At 39.5% G+C, this 23,127-nt stretch overlaps 1 protein-coding gene across 1 annotated transcript in view; it reads left to right on the top strand.

The window, feature by feature from the left end:
* The first annotated feature begins 930 nt into the window (after positions 1 to 930).
* LOC117442300 (transmembrane protein 131-like) overlaps positions 931 to 23,127 on the top strand; it is a 116,289-nt gene continuing 94,092 nt past the window's right edge. The window contains 4 exon segments of the mRNA XM_071202394.1: positions 931 to 1,126; positions 7,347 to 7,408; positions 7,569 to 7,609; positions 16,212 to 16,280. Of these exon segments, the coding sequence (XP_071058495.1) occupies positions 1,015 to 1,126; positions 7,347 to 7,408; positions 7,569 to 7,609; positions 16,212 to 16,280 (284 nt within the window). The 5' untranslated portion in view covers positions 931 to 1,014.

The raw sequence follows: 23,127 nt of genomic DNA, 5'->3' as shown, positions 1-23,127 counted from the left end.
TGACGTTTTGTTTATCCATTACATGCTAGATTGTGTCTGTTTATATCATTAATACTACACCTTTTTGTTTAAACCAATTGATTTTATTACCCATCTTAAAACGGTACATATATTGCGTAAATAAAATAATACAAATAAGTAGCGTTTCCCCTCAAGTTCCCCCTTATCTTGGAAATAGCCATCCTGAGTCATAAAAAAAGTATAACAACTAAAATTAGTAATAGTAGTAGTGCTAACTTATAATGTAGAAGTATATATTCTTTACCTTGTGTTTGATTGGTTAATTGTTTGTATACATATATTTCTTTTTAAAACATTTCCCAAATTGGGATCAATAAAGTGCGTTCGAATTCAATTAGTACAAAAGTAGTTGCCCTAGTACATAGATATTTTATATTTGTAGATAGAGAGAGAGAGAGAGAGATAGAGAGAGATAGATAGAGAGAGAGAGAGAGAGAGAGAGAGAGAGAGAGATAGATGGATAGATAGATGGATAGAGAGAGAGAGATAGATGGATAGATAGATAGATGGATAGATGGATAGAGAGAGAGAGAGAGAGAGAGAGAGAGAGAGAGAGAGAGAGAGAGAGAGAGAGAGAGAGAGAGAGATACTTTATTGATCCCAATTTGGGAAATGTTTGCGTTGCATCAGCATAAAAAACAAGGCAATGTGTATAAGAGAAATTAAGACACGATAAATAAACAGTCCAAAAATATTTCTGAAATAGAAGTAGTTTTATTTGTAGGTTTGAATGAACTATATCGATATTGTTAGTGTGTGAACTCTTTGGATATTTAATTATTTAAACAAATAATAAAAACAAGCTAAGTTTCCCCTTTAGTTCTCCCTTAAGTTCTCCCTTATGTACCACCGGAAACACCCGTCCTGAGTCTGACTTCCCTCGCGCTCAGCCATTAGCTGGCTGCTCGGAGTGATTGACAGTCAGCAGAGGTTTACACGGCCGGTCCTGCTCACTCGCTCGTTTGTTATCGTAACAGCGAAGAAACTGCAAGCATGGCGAGCCAACAGAGAGCCCAGTCACAGACAAGAAGAAGAGCACCGTGTATCGGATTATTGAGGATGATATTTATTGCTTTTATTCACATGACGCGGGCCAATAAACAAGGTTTGTAACTTAGCTGTTAGCATTAGCATCAGAGCTAACTTCCGTAGACATGTTTCCCTCAAGTGTGCGGGCGTTGAGGTTACCTCTACGGGCCAACTTTAACACAGCTAACCTTAAAGCCCAGGTGACACTGCTCAAATATAATCATTCAGCTTCGACATGAGCAAAGTGCCATTTTAAGTGATACAAAGCTTAGAAAGTGCTACCTTTTAGCTAGCAATATGTGGCCTTTTCAGTTAGCTTCGTTTGTAGCTTGTTGTCATGTTGTCATCACGTCCTTATATGGTTAAGTTATGCTACCTAATAAACAAAATAACATAGTATTTAAGCATCATAGCTAGCACTAATCATAGCTTAAATCAGCTACTGTGTGGTCTTAATGGGTGTCAGTTAAGAGACAACATTTTAAGATTAGACATTGCACATGAATTAAAAGTCAAGTAAAATAGGAAATATAAAAACAGCTCAGATATACATATCGATAGTTAAGGATATATATCTATAGAGTATATCTATGGAATACACAATATTGTACTTAATAATGATAATAATAATAAGCTTTATAGGTATAGCACGTCTCATGCAGCAAAGTGCTTTGACAACAAGGCAAACATCACAATTTAAAACACAACAAGAGTTTTACATCAGACGTTAAAACCTTTTAGTACGTAATAATATGGCAGTTTAATTCACCCAACATCAGAGCAAATGTACTGTGTGTGTAAACCTGGCAATGAACTCGATATATGAGATACAGAATTGAAAGCAGTGTTCATGATATGTGTACATATGTTAACATCGTATACGATCTGCTTTTAAGTTAGCAGAATAATCAGATTTAAATCTAATTGAGGGACCACCTGAGAAAGATATTTATAAATGAGTGAATTCGCGTTTTTGAAAAGGATAAAACTGAGCAACTCAACTTGAAACAGTATTTCAAACTACTTCCTCTTACTAGACTCAATTTAAGGAAATGTGTGCATCAGTCAGGTGATGTTTTGTAAACGTGGCTTGGCTCAGTTTTGGTTTTGAACCCTGACTGTGCACATGGTGTTGTGTTATCTGTCCAGGGGACTGAAGTGTCCAGCTGTCAGATCCACCGATCATGTCAGGTCACAGTGATAAGTCCACCAGTCGTGAGTGGACAGCTGCTGCAGGCCACGTCCAGGATTAGCTTCTGTGCCAACTCTGAAATGTTTTTAAAATTGTTTACATTGGTGCCTGTATGCACTTGAAACACAATCTGAGCATCAGTGGAGGTGTGTGATCCTAAAAGATAATCTTGACATATGCCTATAAAGTTGCTGTGCAAAATGTCATAGCTGGATGGAAAACCATGCGTATTAAGAGATGGCATGTTTTCTGATGACATGAGTTAGCTACATGGCAAAGCATATGTCTTTATTCCCCTGTGTGCATTAAACTAGCCCTGGGATGTCAACTTTAAAATGTTCTTTGGTTCCTCTGACAACAATCTGAACAATAATTTAACAAGAAAGTAGTGATACATTAGCATTAAGACACGAAAGCACTGACGATATTCTTGAAGTATTTGCCTTTTATTGTAGTAAAATCCTCTACCAAGATATATTAATTAAATCGTATCTCCAGACCATAACGTTAACATCATGGTAGCATCTGTTCATCCAGTAGATAATAAGTCTAGACGAAATAGCTTAAAACTAAAGCCTGTGTGCATTCAGTACGTCAAGTTTTAGCTTATGTGCCAGCTTTGTAATGTGCCTTTTGAATTGTTAATAATGGTTACTTTATCCAACAGTGAATGAGTGATAAAAGCACAATGATTTACTAGAAATATTTGTACGTATTGCAGCTGGGCAAAGTCTTCTCTTGGTACAGCAACCCCTTCAAATATTTGTACATCAAATTTGTTCTGAAATTGAAGGTGGCATGTGCCTTTTTGGTATCAACTAAAAGTAATAGAAAATGGCATATCAAGCATCACATAGCTTGAGAATAAAGAGATGGAGGGGTGCTGAGTAAACTAAAGAAGACGAATCGGGATGTGGTGAGACGTGAGACTAATACGCTGTTCAAGCAGGTAGAGGACAGGACCACAAATACAAGCAAATAAGATGCAAATATAGGAGGTGATCTCATATAAAGCAGGTAGTATGCCCTTAAAAGAAGAACCTCTGTTTTCTGTCGTTTGAAAGTAAAATCCGTGGGTTTTTAACGGAGACATTTTGAGCCTCTCTGAGACGCAGTGAGCAGAAGTAGTCCAACTGAAATGAAACTGAGAAGTGAAGTTTAACCACCACAGGAAGTTATTTGGCAAACACTGAAGTCGCACTATCACGCCTCTAGCCAGCCTGAACGCTGCACGCTTAGACCGTCCACGAGATCGCTGCTTCCTTTACATACAACATATCTGCTTGGAAGATCACTGCGGTGCTTAGTTGACTAGTCGATTACTCGATGCTTGCCCCGCTAGTCTGCACAGGAAACGCATTATTTAAACGGTTATTATTACTAATTACATACTGGTTTGCTTTCCTAGTGAATTGTACAATTACAAAAACAAACCGTATGTGCCTGCTGCCAATGTTAACGAAGCGTAGGTTGACTTGCTCGATGTTTCACCTCAATGCTGATCGCTTGTCTCACTTTTAGCAGGGTTTAATACTTGAAAAGGCATCAATTGTGAATAAAGGCCGTACTAGGTATTAAAATGTCCTTAATAATCTTGCATAACAGGAAGGATTTCACAAGGCCTGATTTTCTTTTCTGATATGGCGTTGTAAAATCCAAATAGTGGTTTGAAAATGAACCAGAGTGGCCGTTAAAAAGTCTTAACTTTAACTGTAGGAATTTGCTTTAGAGTAGTCGACTAGTCGAAGTAGAAACTTCCGTTTTAACTTCAGGGAAATTAGTCGGTAAGAAAATCCCTTTGTTTAAGATGCTTTGTTGTTTACTGCATTTTTAAATGTTTGTCTTATTCTTTGTTTGCATTGTGGTTTTTCTAAATTAATCTTAACTTAAGAATCGAAAAACACTTAAGTTTCACTTTCTGCAGACGTTCATTCAGGTACTCTTAATCACCAGGGCTCATATCCTTTATTACGTCTCGTATATTCCCCTGAGATACAGTACTAGACACTAAATTATTCCTTCCTCTCTAAGCTGCCAAAAAATGTTACTTGAGCTTAGAAAATATCACGTCTAACCCGAGGAGAAGCGCGCCCATGATAGAAGAACTGGATGCCAGCTGTGTGTCATGTCAGCAGTATAATCTAAAGAGGAAATGAAAGTGAAGTGAACATCCACTGATCGTATCACTTAGATCTGCGGCCGGTGCTTCTTCTTAACCCTAAAACACACGTTATACCACGGGGCGGCGGTCCATAGGGATTGGCTTGGCAACTGGAAGGTCACCAGTTCAAGTCCCGGAAAGACCGAGTGCTACCGAGGTGTCCCTGAGCAAGGCACCGTGGCAGCCCACTGCTCCTAACACTAGGATGGGTCACATGCAGAGAAACCGTTTCGTTGCATGCATCCTGTACAGCAGGGGTGTCAAACTCAAGGCCCGGGGGCCAAATCCGGCCCGCCACCTCATTGTATGTGGCCCACAAGAGCTTGCAAAGAATATAATACGTTTATTATAAGTTTACGTGCCGCTTTACAGGAGCACGTTGCCCATAAACTACATGTCCCACAATGCATCTCATTTTGTGAGATGCGCACTGAAGAGACTTGAAACAATTACTTTCAATTATTTGCCCGAGACTTCTGCTTTCAGACGTAGTTAAGTTATTACCCTATCAGATAATAATCCAATGCAGAGGAAATATTGTTAAATAATAAATTATATATTTATCTATGTATATTTATATAGTCTTAAAGTTACCACCGGCCCTTTGAGTGCAACCATAACTAATGTGGCCCGCGATGAAATTGAGTATGACACCCCTGCTGTACTACGTAGTGACAATAAGTTGAATCTATCTATAACTAGTGGAAGTTGCACGGTGCTGTGAACATGATCTGCAGAGGGCGGTTTAACTGGGATTTGGTTCGTGTCCGTTGGAAAGCTTCTCGATAGAGTGAAAGTGTAATAAAATGCTGATTATGGAGTTCGATTTTTAAGCTGTACCAACTTGTCCATCCACACTTGGAGAGGCGATGCAGTCGAGAAACATCCAGGTCTGAACATGCTGTGGATAATCGTGTGCTCGGTCCATTCTATCAGCAAGAAAAGAAGCGTGGCGATTCTCTGAGACTGCGCTGGTACATTTACGAGGATAAAACAAAAGTTATGTATTCTCTGAGATTATGAAACCATAAATTCAGGACTAAAAAAAGATGAAAGTTTCTGGCTCAAATAATCGATGAGAGGAAAGTCTGAACTCTGTGACTTTTATCCGAGAGATTGTCTTGGTTTTTGTCACGCAGATTTATGATTATATCGTCTTAGAGAATCGCCACTTTTTCCATTAATTTGTGAGTTTTTAAACTAAATATATAATATTTAGGGAGGCGTGTGGCGCAGTGGGTGTTGCGATCAGGGGGTCACAGGTTCAAACCCCACTGCAGTCAGCATGTCGTTGTGTAAGGCCCGATAATCTCTGAGAATATCAGAATTGTGTTACAAATCTACAATTGTCTCCTCGTACATTTTCTATTTAAGTATTACCCTCCTCCTTGTCTCCGTGATCTATTGTTCTCCTGCACATGTACACACACGCCGTCGTAGATTTCTAAGAAGTGACTCTGCTGTTAAAGTGTGTGTGGGTTGTGTTTGACGATTCGATCTGAACCTCACAGTAACTTTGTGTTCATAATATTAGAGACATTTCATGAGTAGATTCAATATTCTTTTCTTTTTGCAAACTTGACATCACCCCCCCCCCCCCCCCCCCCCCCCAAACCAAGTGGATTGAAATGTGAGAAATCTGTTTATTTTTCCCGCCTGCTCTGACGAGAGATTAAAGTTCACATACAAAGTTATCTTTCCCAGTAATATAACCTTCCACTTCGGGAAGATGTAACAACTGCTAGCTGCTTTATTTCGTAGGAGGAGTTGCACAAAGCTATTCTTAGATGTGACCAATTCTTCTATAGTTTCACCTTCCAGTTGGCGTCGTAAATAATCGGGGGCAACGGGCAAAATGTACCCTAAATCAGGGGTTCCCAACCTGGGGGGCTTTTTTTTCTTTTACATATTGTAAAGCAATACATGATTGTCACTAAAAGCTTTGTCTCCACATTACAATAAAAAATAATTGATTAATTAGTTTTAATACAAATTAAAGTTAGTATTAAAGGCATAAAAAGACAGAAATGTATAATTCTTTCTTTGATAGAAATGTTTCTTCTGCCCGTAAAGCGTCCAAACCGGGCTTTTCTGGATAAGTGCATGTTTAAAACACAGTCATTGTCCACGCTGGTTTCAGTTGGATTATTTGTCAGTTGCTCCGATCAGATCGGTCTCCTCCATTTTGTAGATTATTCACGACTTTTGAATCCACGTAAATACATCGGCAAAATCCGGCTTACTTTGAGCATGTGTTTTAAACAGTTGAATCCCTTTGTGAATTGTTTCCACTTCCGCCGTCCTTTCATTTCTTCATCCAGCGGGAATCCAGATGAGTTAATCCCGAGTCCAATAACCATCAAAGTCGCTCCAATAGCGCTCCTTAATTACGCTTTCATCCTCCTTTAACAACACACTTCACATTCATCCAGTTTGTGACAGGAGTTGTAGCATTTTGAGAGTTTTAAACTTTAATTACGTGTGTGTGTGTGTGTGTGTGTGTGTGTGTGTGTGTGTGTGTGTGTGTGTGTGTGTGTGTGTGTGTGTGTGTGTGTGTGTGTGTGTGTGTGTGTGTGTGTGTGTGTGTGTGTGTGTGTGTGTGTGTGTGTGTGTGTGTGTGTGTGTGTGTGTGTGTGTGTGTGTGTGTGTGTGTGTGTGTGTGTGTGTGTGTGTGTGTGTGTGTGTGTGTGTGTGTGTGTGTGTGTGTGTGTGTGTGTGTGTGTGTGTTTTAATTAAATGTCAAACATTCGGGGGTAAAATGACCCTAAATTGCACCGTGAAAAACAGTTGTATATATCTACCTTGTATCCAGAATTCAAAAGTGTTCAATGTGTAAAAGTCTGCTGGTGATGATGATGATGGTGGTGGTGATGATGATGGTGATGATGATGATGGTGGTGATTAAACTAATATGCATTTCTGTGTGTTTTTTTATTTTTACAGCATTCATTCAGTCAGACACAATTCTAGAAGTTTTACATTTTGGCGAGGGAAGCCTTTTACAGGTAAGCGCTGCTAACCTATTGTCTCCAGTTGGTTGTTGCAATTAAAATGTAAACCCAGAAACGTTCGCAGCAGAACATGCCGGAAAGAATGTGGGTTAAATGTAATCGAGTAGCTAAATCACATTTTAATAATTGCTTCTATCTCCGTTTCTTTCTGCAGGCAGAGTCTGACATCGATTTTAGTTTATATCACCAACAAAGGTAAGATTTAATTCTTTGCCTTCACACATTTCCTCCACTCTCGTTCATGTCGTGTCGTTGTAGTAATCCTGGGCGTAGTCCGTTATGTGTTAGGTGTTTTTGTACTATTCCTGGGTTGCGCTCTTTTGTTGTGTGTTGCTACGCGGGAAATGAGCTTTAGCAGAAAAGCCTCAAGAGTTCTTGAAATGAGTTGACACAAGCAGCACACGAAGTGATGCAAGCATGTAACCAACGCATTATTAGATACGTGTGAACAAGAAGTACAACAAGTACTCCATTGGACTCCTTTGCTTACTTCTGTGATATAATGAGACACTACATACTGATATACACCTGAACATCAGCAGGAGAGGACTCTTTAAAGTAGAGACACTACATACTGATATACACCTGAACATCAGCAGGAGAGGACTCTTTAAAGTAGAGACACTGCATACTGATATACACCTGGACATCAGCAGGAGAGGACTCTTTAAAGTAGAGACACTACATACTGATATACACCTGAACATCAGCAGGAGAGGACTCTTTAAAGTAGAGACACTACATACTGATATACACCTGAACATCAGCAGGAGAGGACTCTTTAAAGTAGAGACTCTACATACTGACATACACCTGAACATCAGCAGGAGAGGACTCTTTAAAGTAGAGACACTGCATACTGACATACACCTGAACATCAGCAGGAGAGGACTCTTTAAAGTAGAGACACTACATACTGTTATACACACCTGAACATCAGCAGGAGAGGACTCTTTAAAGTAGAGACACTACATACTGATATACACCTGAACATCAGCAGGAGAGGACTCTTTAAAGTAGAGACACTACATACTGTTATACACCTGAACATCAGCAGGAGAGGACTCTTTAAAGTAGAGACACTACATACTGATATACACCTGAACATCAGCAGCAGAGGACTCTTTAAAGTAGAGACACTACATACTGTTATACACCTGAACATCAGCAGGAGAGGACTCTTTAAAGTAGAGACACTACATACTGATATACACCTGAACATCAGCAGGAGAGGACTCTTTAAAGTAGAGACACTACATACTGTTATACACCTGAACATCAGCAGGAGAGGACTCTTTAGGATCCAGAAATAGAAGCTTGATCACAATCACAAGAAAACATTGTTAAAGTTTGGTTGCGATGTCACTTAAGGCCCTGTCACACTGTCCCGAAGTTGACACCCGATGGACACACGAATATGGAATTATGAATTTCGCACGAAGATGGCCCCGAACCACACACGAAGGCAACATTTACATTACATTTAAGACGTACAACTGCAACGAAAGTACCAAAAACAATTATGTTACAGTACTATGATACTGTACTGATATCTTCAGACTTTGTTCTTTACTTTATCCGTCTTTATATGTAGAAGATATTACGTTTTCTCCGTAATGTTGTTTCCATAACAACAACAATTTCCTGTCAACTGTCCTTCAAAATAATATATTATATCCTTTTTAGTTTCACAGAACACAAATTGGGTTATTTCCATAATATATTTAAATGATTTTGTTGTGCAATAAAACAACCAGATGGACCCACGATAAAGGAAATGTTCAAATTCGGCTGTGATCGTAGCAACATCGGGCCATTCGTGAGGGCATCTTAAGCCTTCGTATGACCGCCGGCGGAGTTTCTCAGGCTCCGGCAGCAACTTCGTGAGCGGAGGCAAAATCTTTGGCATGCCAAAAAATTGCCGAAGGACCTTGCGAAGGTTCATTTTCGTGTTGAATTCGTGTGTCCATGTTGCCCTTCGTAAGGCCATCGTGAGGGCATCTTGTTATCCTCGGTGCCATCGGGCATTCGCCCCGATCAGAGTGAGGGCGAATGCACCGATGATAACACGAAGATGACACGATTTGACAAGATGCCCTCACGAGTGCCTTACGAAGTTGCCACTCACGAAGTTGCTGCCGGAGCCTGAGGAACTCCACCGGCGGTCATACGATGGCTTAGACGCCCTCACGAATGGCCCGATGTTGCTACGATCACAGCCGAATTTGAACATTTCCTTTATCGTGTCCATCGGGTGTCAATTTCGGGACAGTGTGACAGGGCCTTTAGGGAAAGCAGGATGCAAAGATCAGCCCCATATGATGCCGTCAGCTCTCTGCAACGTGTGCTGTTAGTGACATGTTGTCAGGGAAGCCTCTCTCTCTCTCTCTGTGTGTGTGTGTGTGTGTGTGTGTGTGTGTGTGTGTGTGTGTGTGTGTGTGTGTGTGTGTGTGTGTGTGTGTGTGTGTGTGTGTGTGTGTGTGTGTGTGTGTGTGTGTGTGTGTGTGTGTGTGTGTGTGTGTGTGTGTGTGTGTGTGTGTGTGTGTGTGTGTGTGTGTGTGTGTGTGTGTGTGTGTGTGTGTGTGTGTGTCCTCTTGCTCCACCACAAAGTGAACCTTCTGCCACAGCTACATGGGAGAGTTTAGATTTAGCCGGACCGCCCGCAGAATGAGCTGATGTGAGTTAGTGGGTCTTAACTCACACGGACTTGTTAACGGTGGAGTTTCTCTGGGGAGTTTCTCTCCTCTGTGCGATGCGAGGGTTTAGAGACGGAGGGTTTCGTGTGTATGTACACAATGTAAAAGACCCTTGAGGTCACGGTGTTATTGGGGACATTGGGCGATGTAAATACAAAGGGCGTACTGCTTTTAAAAAAACATGTTTTTAATCCGTTTGGTTCAGATATGTTTTGGATTTTTTTTAATATTTGATAAATTCTTTAAATATATTTTTAGTCTGGAACAAGCCTGGAGGAATCACGAGCATTTTATAAATCATGTATTGTGTTGGATATCCTCAGGATAAATATGAACACGGCAATTTTACAAAAATGTGTCTTCAGACGACTTCCCACAGAGTCCCACGGTAAAACACCAACACAGAGAGAAGCAGCGCTAAACGTTTGTATTTGTTTATTAAAGTCAATCCACATTAATTAACATGAACTCTTGACGGCATCATTTAGCCATAGAGGCTAATTTCCATCTGCAGGTTGATGCCATTTAAAAAAAAAAAAAAACATACATGTATATAAGCACGGTGGCGGCTCAATCCCCGGTTACATTTGAGTCGCCGAGAGGCTGAACTCGGCTTTAAACTGTGACGCGTTTCCGAAAAGAAAGTCCACGTTGACGCAATATAGTTTTAAGGATATTTAATAAACAAAATCAAAACATAGTAACTACGGACAAAACGGTCAACAGAAGACACGACGGCACAAGCTCACCCTCTGTCACGTGCACTCGACATCAAACAGGTGACCTATAAACCAAACCACACCCATGTGACGATTACCGGAAGGGCTCAACAAGCAAATAAAGGTGACGTAAATAATAATAATAATAATAATTCCTTATATTTATTATAGCGCTTTTCCAGATGCTCAAAGCCCTTTACAAATACACATTACACATATATCATACATGCAATGGTCATGTACTAATACAAATAATGAACTTGAGCTAAGTAGCGTTATGGCACCTACAAGCGCACTTGAGTCAAGATTGCAGCACATACCCGATTAAAAGGCCTTGTATACAAACCCATTGACACACCACACACAAAAGCACATTTAAAACGATTGGGAAATTGCAGATTTTTTGAAATTGCGTCCACATTTTGTAATACTCTCAGATAATTCTCTTTCTTTAAATCATATTGTGCAATTACCCCCAGTACTAACGAGTGCTCTCGGAGCTTAGACGACAACAACAACAACGCCTAGCTAATAAGTGGATAATGAGCCCGCTGTCTGCGGTCTGCGCAGGTTTTGCAGCGATATGTGAATGTGTGTCGATCAACAGGTAGAACAGCTCGAAACAAGAGCACAGCGTTTCCAAGAAAAGGAAACGGTGTGCTCTTGTTCGAGCTGCTGTAGCAGTTTCACTTTTTTCACACTTTTGCTTTCGTGCCGTGGCTTCTGCCTGAAATCAATACGGTCTTTATGTCTTTATTAGGATCCCCATTAGCACTAGCATGAGCATTGGCTATTCTTCCTGGGGTCCTCACACACTCAAAACATACATAAACATACAACAAAATTAAAACAAAACAGCTCATAATTTCATGCTATTTACAGTGAAATGAAGTGAAACTAAAATGGTCATTCAATTATAGCCATCCTAAGGCCAAACAAAAGTAAATACAAATAAGTGTACATAATAATATATGCATACATAGCCACAGGCACAGTTCAAATTTACTTTGTAATACTTAAATAATTTTTTAGCAACCATTTGAAATGTATTTTCCTGAATGATGTGAACCGGTAAAGAGTTCCAGCTGATCATGGCTCTGTACATGACTGCTTTCTGTCCCATATTTGATTTAGATTTAGGTAATACAAACCTTCCTTCTATTGTATGTCGTGTTTGATAGTTATGTTGTGCATATTGCGCTATAAATCGGTGTCCTCGCTTTACACTTGTGTGTGTTTTGCCGGCGTTCAGCGAGCCTCTCGTTTGTACAGTATGTTCTAATCCATAAAAGGGTTATCTCCCACAGGCATAGCACGACCACTCCCTTCAGTCGGGGGGGGGGGGGGGGGGGGGAGGAGAAGGGTATTTCTGCAGTTTGACTCACTGGTGTTTCAGATTTTTTTTTTTTAAATCTTGAACTTCCCCGTGTGTGTGTGTGTGTGTGTGTGTGTGTTTACTTATTATCAATCTGTGTGCTGTTCTTTATGTGTGTGTGTGTGTTCCATTACTTATTATCACTCGGTGTTCTTTAGTGAGGAACATTTTCCACAGGAACTGAAATGCTTTTTTTTTTGCATTTGAGGAATACCTCGCTATAAAGTGGTCCTTTGTGTGTCATGGACTCGCCCTCTGTTACTCGGAGGAAACCTCTTCAATAAGCAAAGAATCAAACTACTAAAAAGAAGTCTTGAAGGAAATGGACACGCGTGTAACCGTGGCTAAAATATATTTAAAACATCCGTTTACACACTCTCTCATAACTTGTATATCAAGTCCCATTTGTCCAGTCATACACGACTTCACACACACACACACACACACACCACACACACACACACACACCACACACACACACCACACACACACACACACACACACACACACACACACACACACATGACCATCACAAAAGCGTTGCTGTTCAAACACGTTTGCATACACACGGTCAGTTGCTTCTCGTGCATGCGAATCAACGTTTTATTGAAAATGCACTTGTTTGTATGTTTTTTTTATCAACATAATGTTCATTTATTTCAATTCTTAAGACTTATTTCTGTATGTTTTTGATTCTTTATTCACCGTGGAGACGTGTGATAAAGCCAACGTTTGCTTCACCAATTCACGGTTAAACGGGGTTCATTACAGATGGATACATAGTCGGAGAGATGCTGTGCTAAACAAACAACGTTGTTTATTGTAATTAAATGTTACAGCATGGTAGCTCAGCGCGGTCCAAAGTAACCACTGATAAAGAGACACCCTTTATCATTAAGCACAGACAAAAAGAACGCATCGATGTTCAATAGTTAGTTGTATGTATAGTACGATAGATAGTCAGATAGATGCTGTATTCGAAAACAACCCTGTTTGTGGTCATTGTTATGACATCATGGAAGCGCTGTGCAGCCAAAGGAGTAACTAGAGAGACTTTATCATTAAGCACAGACAAAAAGAACGCATCATTGTTCGATCAATAGATGGATGGATAGATGGATAGATAGATGGATGGATAGATAGATAGGATAGATGGATGGATAGATAGATGGATAGATGGATGGATAGATGGATGGATAGATGGATAGATGGATAGATAGATGGATAGATAGATGGATGGATAGATGGATGGATAGATAGCTGGATGGATAGATGGACAGATGGATAGATGGATAGATGGACAGATGGATAGATAGATGGATAGATGGACAGATGGATAGATAGATGGATGGATAGATGGATAGATGGACAGATGGATAGATAGATGGATGGATGGATAGATAGATAGATGGATAGATGGATGGATAGATAGATGGATAGATGGACAGATGGATAGATAGATGGATGGATAGATAGATGGATAGATAGATGGATGGACAGATGGATAGATGGATGGATAGATGGATAGATAGATGGATGGATAGATGGATGGATAGATGGATAGATAGATGGATGGATAGATGGATGGATAGATAGATGGATGGATAGATGGACAGATGGATAGATGGATAGATGGACGGATGGATGGATAGATGGATAGATGGATAGATGGATGGATAGATGGATAGATGGACAGATGGATAGATAGATAGATGGATAGTTCGATGGATGGATGGATAGATAGATAAATGGATAGATCGATGGATGGATAGTCGGATGGATACTGTATTAACAAACAACACTGTTTATGTTATTTACAGCTGGTCGCTCAGTGCAGTCCAAAGTAATCACTGATAGACACCTTTTATAATTAAACACACACAAAGAACGCATTGATGTGAAATAGATAGGCAGATAGATACTGCATTAAAAATCAACACTGTTGATAGTAATTGTTATGGTACAGCATGGTATCTCAGTGCTATCCAAAGGACTAACTAATAGAGACATGCGTTGATCATTAAAAACAGACACAAAGAAGCATTGATGTGAAATGGATAGATAATGGATAGATAATGGATAGTCAGATACTGTATTAGAAAACAACACCCAATGCTTATAGTAATTGTTATGGTACAGCATGTTAGCTCAGTGAAGTCCAAAGGTCTAACTGATAGAGACACGCCTTGATAAATAAAACCAGACAAAAAGGAAACTCATTAAAGTGAAAGAATCCCCTCCCAAACGATGACTTTGTGGTGACGTATTCCTTTAAGGTGACAGTGCAGGTCTGAGGCCAAGAGGCTCTGCTCCTCCAGTTACTCCCTGACATTCAACACATTATCTCTGAAGCGCCCGGGGCACAAAAAGGCCGCCAAGAATTCACAGCCATGGTCCGTCTGAATCCTTAATCCCGTGAGAATTGTGTCAGCGGTCGTTGTATTAGTGTGAGAAGTGAGGGCAGGAGAAGCAGTGCACCATGGTCCCTGGGCTCCGTGTGGATTCCTGTCGGGGCCTCAGGGGATGGAAACCCGGCCCCTTTCTCTGCTATCGGAGCGCGCCACACCTTTTGTCTGCGCTGTGTACACGTAGGCCTGGTAGTAAACGGTGGAATTGAACTCTGGGTAATTGCCTGACCCTGGGGTGATGTTAGAGTAATTACACGTGAGTGAGCTTCTCGTGGATAGCCTCCGGATGCAAGAAAAAAAAGCGGAAGGAGTTTTTAAAATATTTCATCTGTAGTGCTTCTTTGCATTTCATATTTTGAACAGTTCAGCTTTTAACTGCCATTTCTAGACAGGTTAAAGTACACAAGAAATGCCTACGCACATTTAGTAATCGGGATAATAAAAATAAAGTAAGTAATGCATTAATAATAAAAAAAATATGAATTGAAGATATAAAATCTAATATATTCACTCAAAATTAAGTAAAAAAAAAAATACAAGTATACATAAAAAGGTGTGTAAATAAAATTAACAAAATAAAATTAACAATTAATAATAAATAATAATAATAAATAAAATAATAATAAATAAAATAATAAAATATAATAATAAATAAAATAAATAAATGAAATGAATGAATGAAATAAATGAATTAAATAAATTAAATGAATTAAATAAATTAAATAAATTAAATAATAATAAATAAATAAATAAATTAAATAATAATAAAATAAATAAATAAAATAATAATAAAATAAATAAATAAAATTAATAATAATAATAATAAAATAAAATTAACAATTAATATATATATATATATATATATTTAATAATGCCATACTCATCTAAATTTGAAATATTTTTTGGCTATTTTTAGTTCTTTAATCGTCACTGGTTTGACTTCTTTATTGGTGCATTAAAAAAAGTGTGTATAAAATATAAAAACTTGAAGGCTTGTTAAAAGAAACCCAACTTATATATAATTGCCTCCGATTCACAAACGAGACTTAAAAATAGTTTTAAATATAGAAATGTACTTGGCAAACAACAAGGGTTATAGTTTGAGAGTTGAGGTGTTGTCACGGTTATGAGCCACACCTGCATCGCTGAATAATTTCCGTTTCCAGGAGATTTACATAAAGGCTCTCATTACAGTTCTTCTGTCGCGCATCTCATGGAGGAGCCGCTTCCCTTTAGGGGACGGCCCTCTCTATTGTTCACATCCACCTGTTGCTGAACAGGTTTGGCGGGTTTACTATGAGTGTGACTCCGACTAGGCGATGCTACCGATGCTCACAAGTAGTTTTACATCGTGTGAGAGTAACATCGTGCGGAGACGGGCTTTGATTTCTTTTATTCTAATCATGGATATTCATGGATATTTGAACACATGGGAATAATGGAGTCGTCCCGTGGCTGTCTTAATGCGTTAACAAAACAAGCCTCAGCGCAGACTGTTGTGTCGTGTGTTTACTCGTTTCTTCAGACGCACACAAACATGGATATTTTGATTTTTCCTCGTCTTCTGTTGCTGTTGTCACATCTTCCTGTGTTTCTCAGCACGTCCCCGCAACGTGGGAACTGCCGCCCTATACGGTTCGAACCTCCAATGTTGGACTTTCACGAACAGTGAGTATTTCTTTTATTCTTTTTTAACACTTTATGTATTGGTTTTCCGCCACGCATGACACAATAACAGGAGAGCATGTGTGTGGCGCAGTGGGTTGTGGTCAGGGGGTCACAGCAGGTTCAAACCCCACTGCAGTCAGCATGTCGTTGTGTCCCTGAGACTCTTCACCCCAAATTGCTCCCGTAGGGATTGTCCTCAGTATTGAGTATGTTAGTCGCTTTGGATAAAAGCAACTAACATGTAATGTAACATACAGAGTACACATGCAGGTGCTTTATTCAAATGAACCAATAATGATAATAACATAAAAAGAACATTACACTAATTCATTGTCGTTTTTCTTTAATCTGTGTTTTTTTATTTCACATTGTTGGAGTCACTTTCTATAATTCATTTGGACCCACCTTCTGTCCCGCCCTGTCCATTGTGCTTTATAAACACACTTATTATGCGTCACCCCGTAGCCGGAGTAATTATAATTATAAGCACTCCTAAATATTCACACTTCATTGCAATAATCATTATATTACCACGAATACATTTCAAGCATTATAGTCACTGTACGTCAAGCTGCTTGCCAATCTATACCCATGCTCGTTGTTTGATTTAAATACAGATTAATTAATAATGTATTATTAAACATTATATTGTATTCCAGTTATGGGAGTTATAATATATGAGCCTTGCTACAAAATACAAAATAAAATCCAACAATTACGAAGTGTTAGGATATTTAACCTTATAAATCCTTTAAAATGGGTTTTGGATTTTGTTATGACGCATTATTATATATTTAACTGCTTATATCTGTTCTTATATAGTAGTGCACCTTTCTTACTGTCCTAATGTGCACAATGTAGTGACTGCTTTTTTGTCTTTTGTTTTCTTAGTTATGTTCTCTGTATTTTATATGTTTGTGTTATGTGTAACGTTGCTGCCTTCTTGGCCAGGTCAGCATTGCAAATGAAATTCTATCTCAATGCTTTTATCTGGTTAAATAAAAAAAATAAAAAAATATATATCTTCTTATAGCACTTCGTAAGTATTTTTATAACACATTTTATACACAAGCGTCATGAAAAAAAAAAATAATTATGACATTATTGCAATAATTTCTTATTGTTCGTCGTTTCTTTCAAACAATCTACTTTTTTAAGCATTATAATCATTATACATTGATCCGTTTGTAATTCTATCTTTGTGCGTTAGTAAAGCATCTGTTTATAAAACATTAGAAAAAACAACTGGCAATTATGATATGATGCAACAACAATATCAGGGAGTGACAGTCAATCATGAAGTCTATTGATGCTATATAATTATAAAATGCTTCATAAAGATTTTTCCCAAGAAGTATCACTTACTTATATAAACAAATACTTGTACAGTACTTTAAGCAGATTACAGCACATTATAAGTTTGTTTATAATGCATTTTATACATGGGCGTCAGAAAGACTTACCTATATTACAATAATTTGTTCTTTTTCAAATTAATCTCATTTATTGGACACATTTTCATTTCAATCTTTATTGAACCAGGTTGATCCCATTGAGACCATTCATCTCTTTTTCAAGGGAGACACACAGCAAGTAACGTAAAACAACACAAACCAATCAAGGACATCATATTTACAGGGCTACATTTAAACTATCGACATTTGGTCTACCTATGTTGCAAATGTGTTATCTTTTCAATGTACACACGGCATCTATTGCACGTCTGTCCGTCCTGGGAGAGGGATCCCTCCTCTGCTGCTCTCCCTGAGGTTTCTCCCATGTTCCCTTTAAACTGTGGGTTTTCTCTGGAAGTGTTTCCTTGTACGATGTGAGGGTCTGAGGACAGAGGGTCTAAGGACAGGGGGTCTGAGGACAGAGGGTCTGAGGACAGAGGGTCTATGGACAGAGGGTCTGAGGACAGAGGGTCTGAGGACAGAGGGTCTAAGGACAGGGGGTCTGAGGACAGGGGGTCTGAGGACAGGGGGTCTGAGGACAGGGGTTCTAAGGACAGGGGGTCTGAGGACAGAGGGTCTGAGGACAGGGGGTCTGAGGACAGAGGGTCTGAGGACAGAGGGTCTGAGGACAGAGGGTCTAAGGACAGAGGGTCTGAGGACAGAAGGTGTCGTATTGTCATACTGATATTCTGTACACACTGTGAAGACCACTGAGACAAATGTAACATTGTGATATTGGGCTATATGAATAAACATTGATTGATTGATCTACAAGTACCAACAGTATCAAATGGCATCGCACCTATCCAAGCTTTGAAAACATGCAGGGGAACCAAATTGCAATTATTTTTGCAGACTGTTCCGAGCAAGAGAAGCCGTGCACACGAAAGCTTTCTTACCTAAGTCAGTCCTTGCACATGTAGCAAAACCACATCATGTGATCTCAGGCAATAGCTACCTGCAACTCTCTGGCCGTTTCTCAATGTCGAGAGTACACCTGCTGCAGTGACACTATTTCAAGTATACTACGTGAATGGCGCCGAATGCTTGGCATTGAAACAGTCCTTCGGCGCCTCTCGGTGACGTAGTATACTTGAAATAGTGGCTCTGCAGCAGGTGTAGTCGACATTGAGAAACGGCCACTGTGTGATCAGAGAGCAGATGTAAGAGGGGAGTTTACCCAACATGGCTTTGTATATGAACATGTACCAGTGACTGAGCCTCCGTACAGTTAGTGAGGCGTGCAGGGTGCGGTAGGGCTGCACGATATTGAAAAAAACTGACATTGCGATTATATATTTGTTTCCCCTGCGATATATATTGTGTTTTTTTTAACTACCGTACTTTTCGGACTATAAGCCGCAACTTTTTTCCCCATTTTCTTTGTACAGCTAACGGCCACTAGGGAACCTCCTACATCTATGGATTTTACAGGTCAAATTAACCACCTTAACTCTATGGGCTCTAGGACCGGTAGCAGGAAAAGCTGGAGGCCGGAAAAGAGTGAGACAGGTAGCACGCCAAAGTAAAAGTGGAACCGAGAGACAGAACGAGAGCAAGACAGACGGACAATTTAGCTGCTGCGGCTTATATACAGGTGCGCTTTATAGTCCGGAAAGTACGGTATATTTAACCGGATGAAGGATTTTAGTCACGGACGTCTGGTTGACTCATCATACCTTAAGTCATGATCTAACATGTCATGATAATGCATGTTGCTTACCCTCAAGAGACGGGGGTTCATCTGTGAATGAAGAAGAGAAGAAGCTTTTTGTATCCAAAATAGTTCCAGATGTTGCTTTTCTTTTTGGAAGTAAATCTTCATTCTCCCCGGTATTGTCCTCCTGTGCCTCGCTCATTTTCTACCGGTGTTTTGATGGTCTGCAAACTAGCGGGGCGGGGCCTGCTGGGATCTGATCAAGAGTCGTTGGTGGTTTGCTGTGCACGCAGAGCCTGCATGTCACTCACTCAAGTACCCCTGACATGAGAGCCGCGCACAAGCTTTCCTTTTGTAGCAAGCAGCAAATTAATTGTAACATGACGTGTTAATTAACCTACTTAATATCGCAAGTCCTAAAAAAAGAAATGAAGTAAAAGAGATTAATAAAATCGCACGTTCCTGCGATGTGAATATCGCGGTTATCGCCATGACACGATATATCGTTCAGCCCTAGGGTACAGTGATGAGTAAGTGCTTTACAGTTGGTAACATGTTGCATGTCACATCTCAATATTTGATCAAAAGCATCATCTAATTTATAATTAAACGATACTTAACACCCAGTGGACCGTTCACTGCTCACACGGTCTGTCCTATCGCTCAGGTGTTGGGTTAATCTCAGGTTAATCGTTGGGTCAACAGTAAATGAATCACTGAGGACGCTCTTAACTCCGGGGCCAGACCCATTGGACCACATTCCTCCCTGCCGCTGGTTCACACCCACGAAGCAGCTTTTAATGTTATTTATTGAGCAATATTTGGTCAGGCAGAGATCTTAGTCAGGTATCGCCAGATTACCATCACGAGGCAGCAACACACTCATCACTCGGGTGATCTAAAGTCAATTCACTCTGGGCCAATAAGAGACGAGCACAACGACACACCCCTCCGCAGACAAAACATGACTAGCAGCTAGAAACATTGAGAGGATATTAAACTGGCATGTATAAATGTCAAAATGTGTGAAGTGCAGGAACTAACAACATTCAAATGATATCTAATATCTTACATTGAAATCTGGGTTCAAATTAAGATGTAACCTTCACTCACCTGTTCAGGTCTCAGGCTCGAAAATGACATTCCCAGAACAAATGACCATATCTTCACTTCTAAAAGGGGACAATTAATAATCTTTTTTCTCAAAGTAATGATAAACCTGTGAGTTGGATTTAGAAAAGTCAGAATCAATAAAGATGTTTTTTATTTTAAAGAAAATTCAGATTGAACATGGTAAAAAAACTGTAAATTATTGTGTCCGTCCAAAAATAATTTTTTACTTATAGTGAAAACTAACCTTGGATGATGGTAAGGTAGACTAAAAGCTTTAGGAATCCAAAGGACAACATATAATAAGTACCCTGTATCAAGATTGATGCAAAACAAGTGACAGTTGACTTTTTTAGAGAGGTTTAGCAAAAGAAACTCCACCTCTGGGGTGATTTGGTTGGAAATGGGCGTTTTTGCCGTTTCTCTGGAACCCATTGGTCGATTTTGGTGATTGACATCTCTTTTTAAAGATGAATCCATAAGAGTAACAGGACATGAGTAAATGTGACTGTCCACCACTGCAATTGATATGGAGATAACAGAAACATTATATATATATATATATATATATATCTTATTACACAGCTTAGTTGAATACTTGATTCTGATTGGTCAATTCAGAACATGTGGTTCATTTTGCGGTTTTCTTTCCCTATAGAGTGGTGCAGTGATGATGTATGAAATGTATATGTAGATAATCTCTTTACAGGGTGTCCGCAGGGTCTTAAAAAGTATTAAAAGTTTATAAATCAATTTAGCGAAAATGAAGGCTATTAAAAAGTATTAAATGGCATTTTCCAAGGTATTACATTTTGCAGCTTGTTTTCAGTAAGTCTATAAATGGTCCAGAGAGGTTGTGTTCTACAGTCTGCCTGAATGTAGTCATGGCGTAGGTGTGTCGTGTGATTCTGTAGTTTATTGATGGCATCCCGTTGGGTTTGACGTCATCTGAACAGGACGTCGCACGCTCACTGCTGGATAGCACGAAGGTCCGTTTACGCCGGTTGCTAAGCAACATCGTTATGGGGAAATGCAAGTCTGCGTCCAAATGGTTGGAAGATAAGGAGGAAGGACAATCAATACTGTGTATAGTCAATGTGAGGTAACGTGTGTTGCCAAGGTAACCGGTTAGAACTCCAAGTGGCGATGAGGTCTTAAAATGTATGGGAAGGGTCTTAAAAAAGGAATTACATTGACTTCAGGATTCCTGCATATACCCTGCTCTAGCAAACGGGTTCAGCAGGAAAATCTCCCACATTAGCACCACGTTGTGATTCACTCTCCAGAAGTAAAAAAAGCTAACTCTAGGCTGTAACGGAACTCCTCAACACCTCCGCGAAGCTAAAGGCATTCTCCTGTCGGCGCCTTTTTTAATCACTTGTTAGCAACCACTTAGTTTTTATGACAAGGAATCCTCGGAGTTGGGCAATTACTGACGTATTATATGTCGAAGAACTAAATGTGAAAATCTCTAAGGAAGGCTTGAGTTAACCACAGACTCTATTTCAGGCGTCTGACCACAAACACATTAAAAAAAAAAACTCTCCCAGGTTTAGGACTTGTTTTTACACAACTCTATTTTAAATATTTACGAGGGGTTCCAACTAATGGGGCTAAGAAACGGTTTCCAGTTTCTCAAAATAGTTGCTTCTTCACAACCTGGCAACAGTTACTGTCGAGCCCTGCAGGCAAGTGCAAGCTGGAAATGTCCAAGAATTTTTATTAAAACAATTTAAGATAAGGTAAGATCGAACTTTATTTATCCCCTTAGGGAAATTCAGGCGTTTATAGCAGCAACAGGGTCAGAGTTAAAAACAGGATTCACACAAGGTCAAAATAAAGACAAAATAGAATACAAATGTAAATAAAATGATATTACATACTGATATAGGACTCTTTAAAGTAGAGACACTACATACTGATATACACCTGCACATCAGCAGGAGAGGACTCTTTAAAGTAGAGACACTACATACTGATATACACCTGAACATCAGCAGAAGAGGACTCTTTAAAGTAGAGACAATACATACTGATATACACCTGAACATCAGCAGGAGAGGACTCTTTAAAGTAGAGACACTACATACTGATATACACCTGATCATCAGCAGGAGAGGACTCTTTAAAGTAGAGACACTACATACTGATATACAACTGAACATCAGCAGGAGAGGACTCTTTAAAGTAGAGACACTACATACTGATATACACCTGAACATCAACAGGAGAGGACTCTTTAAAGTAGAGACACTACATACTGATATACACCTGCACATCAGCAGGAGAGGACTCTTTAAAGTAGAGACACTACATACTGATATACACCTGAACATCAAGCAGGAGAGGACTCTTTAAAGTAGAGACGCTACATACTGATATACACCTGACACCAGCGGGAGAGGACTCTTTAAAGTAGAGAGACACTACACACTGATATACACCTGAACATCAGCAGGAGAGGACTCTTTAAAGGAGAGACACGTACATACTGATATACACCTGAACATCAGCAGAAGAGGACTCTTTAAAGTAGAGACAATACATACTGATATACACCTGAACATCAGCAGGAGAGGACTCTTTAAAGTAGAGACACTACACACTGATATACACCTGAACATCA

This window comes from Pseudochaenichthys georgianus, unplaced genomic scaffold, assembly GCF_902827115.2.
Source record: "Pseudochaenichthys georgianus unplaced genomic scaffold, fPseGeo1.2 scaffold_408_arrow_ctg1, whole genome shotgun sequence".
NCBI classification, from domain to species: Eukaryota; Metazoa; Chordata; class Actinopteri; order Perciformes; family Channichthyidae; genus Pseudochaenichthys; species Pseudochaenichthys georgianus.
Note: the sequence above shows the minus strand (reverse complement) of the source record. Positions and strands in the feature narration are given on the sequence as shown.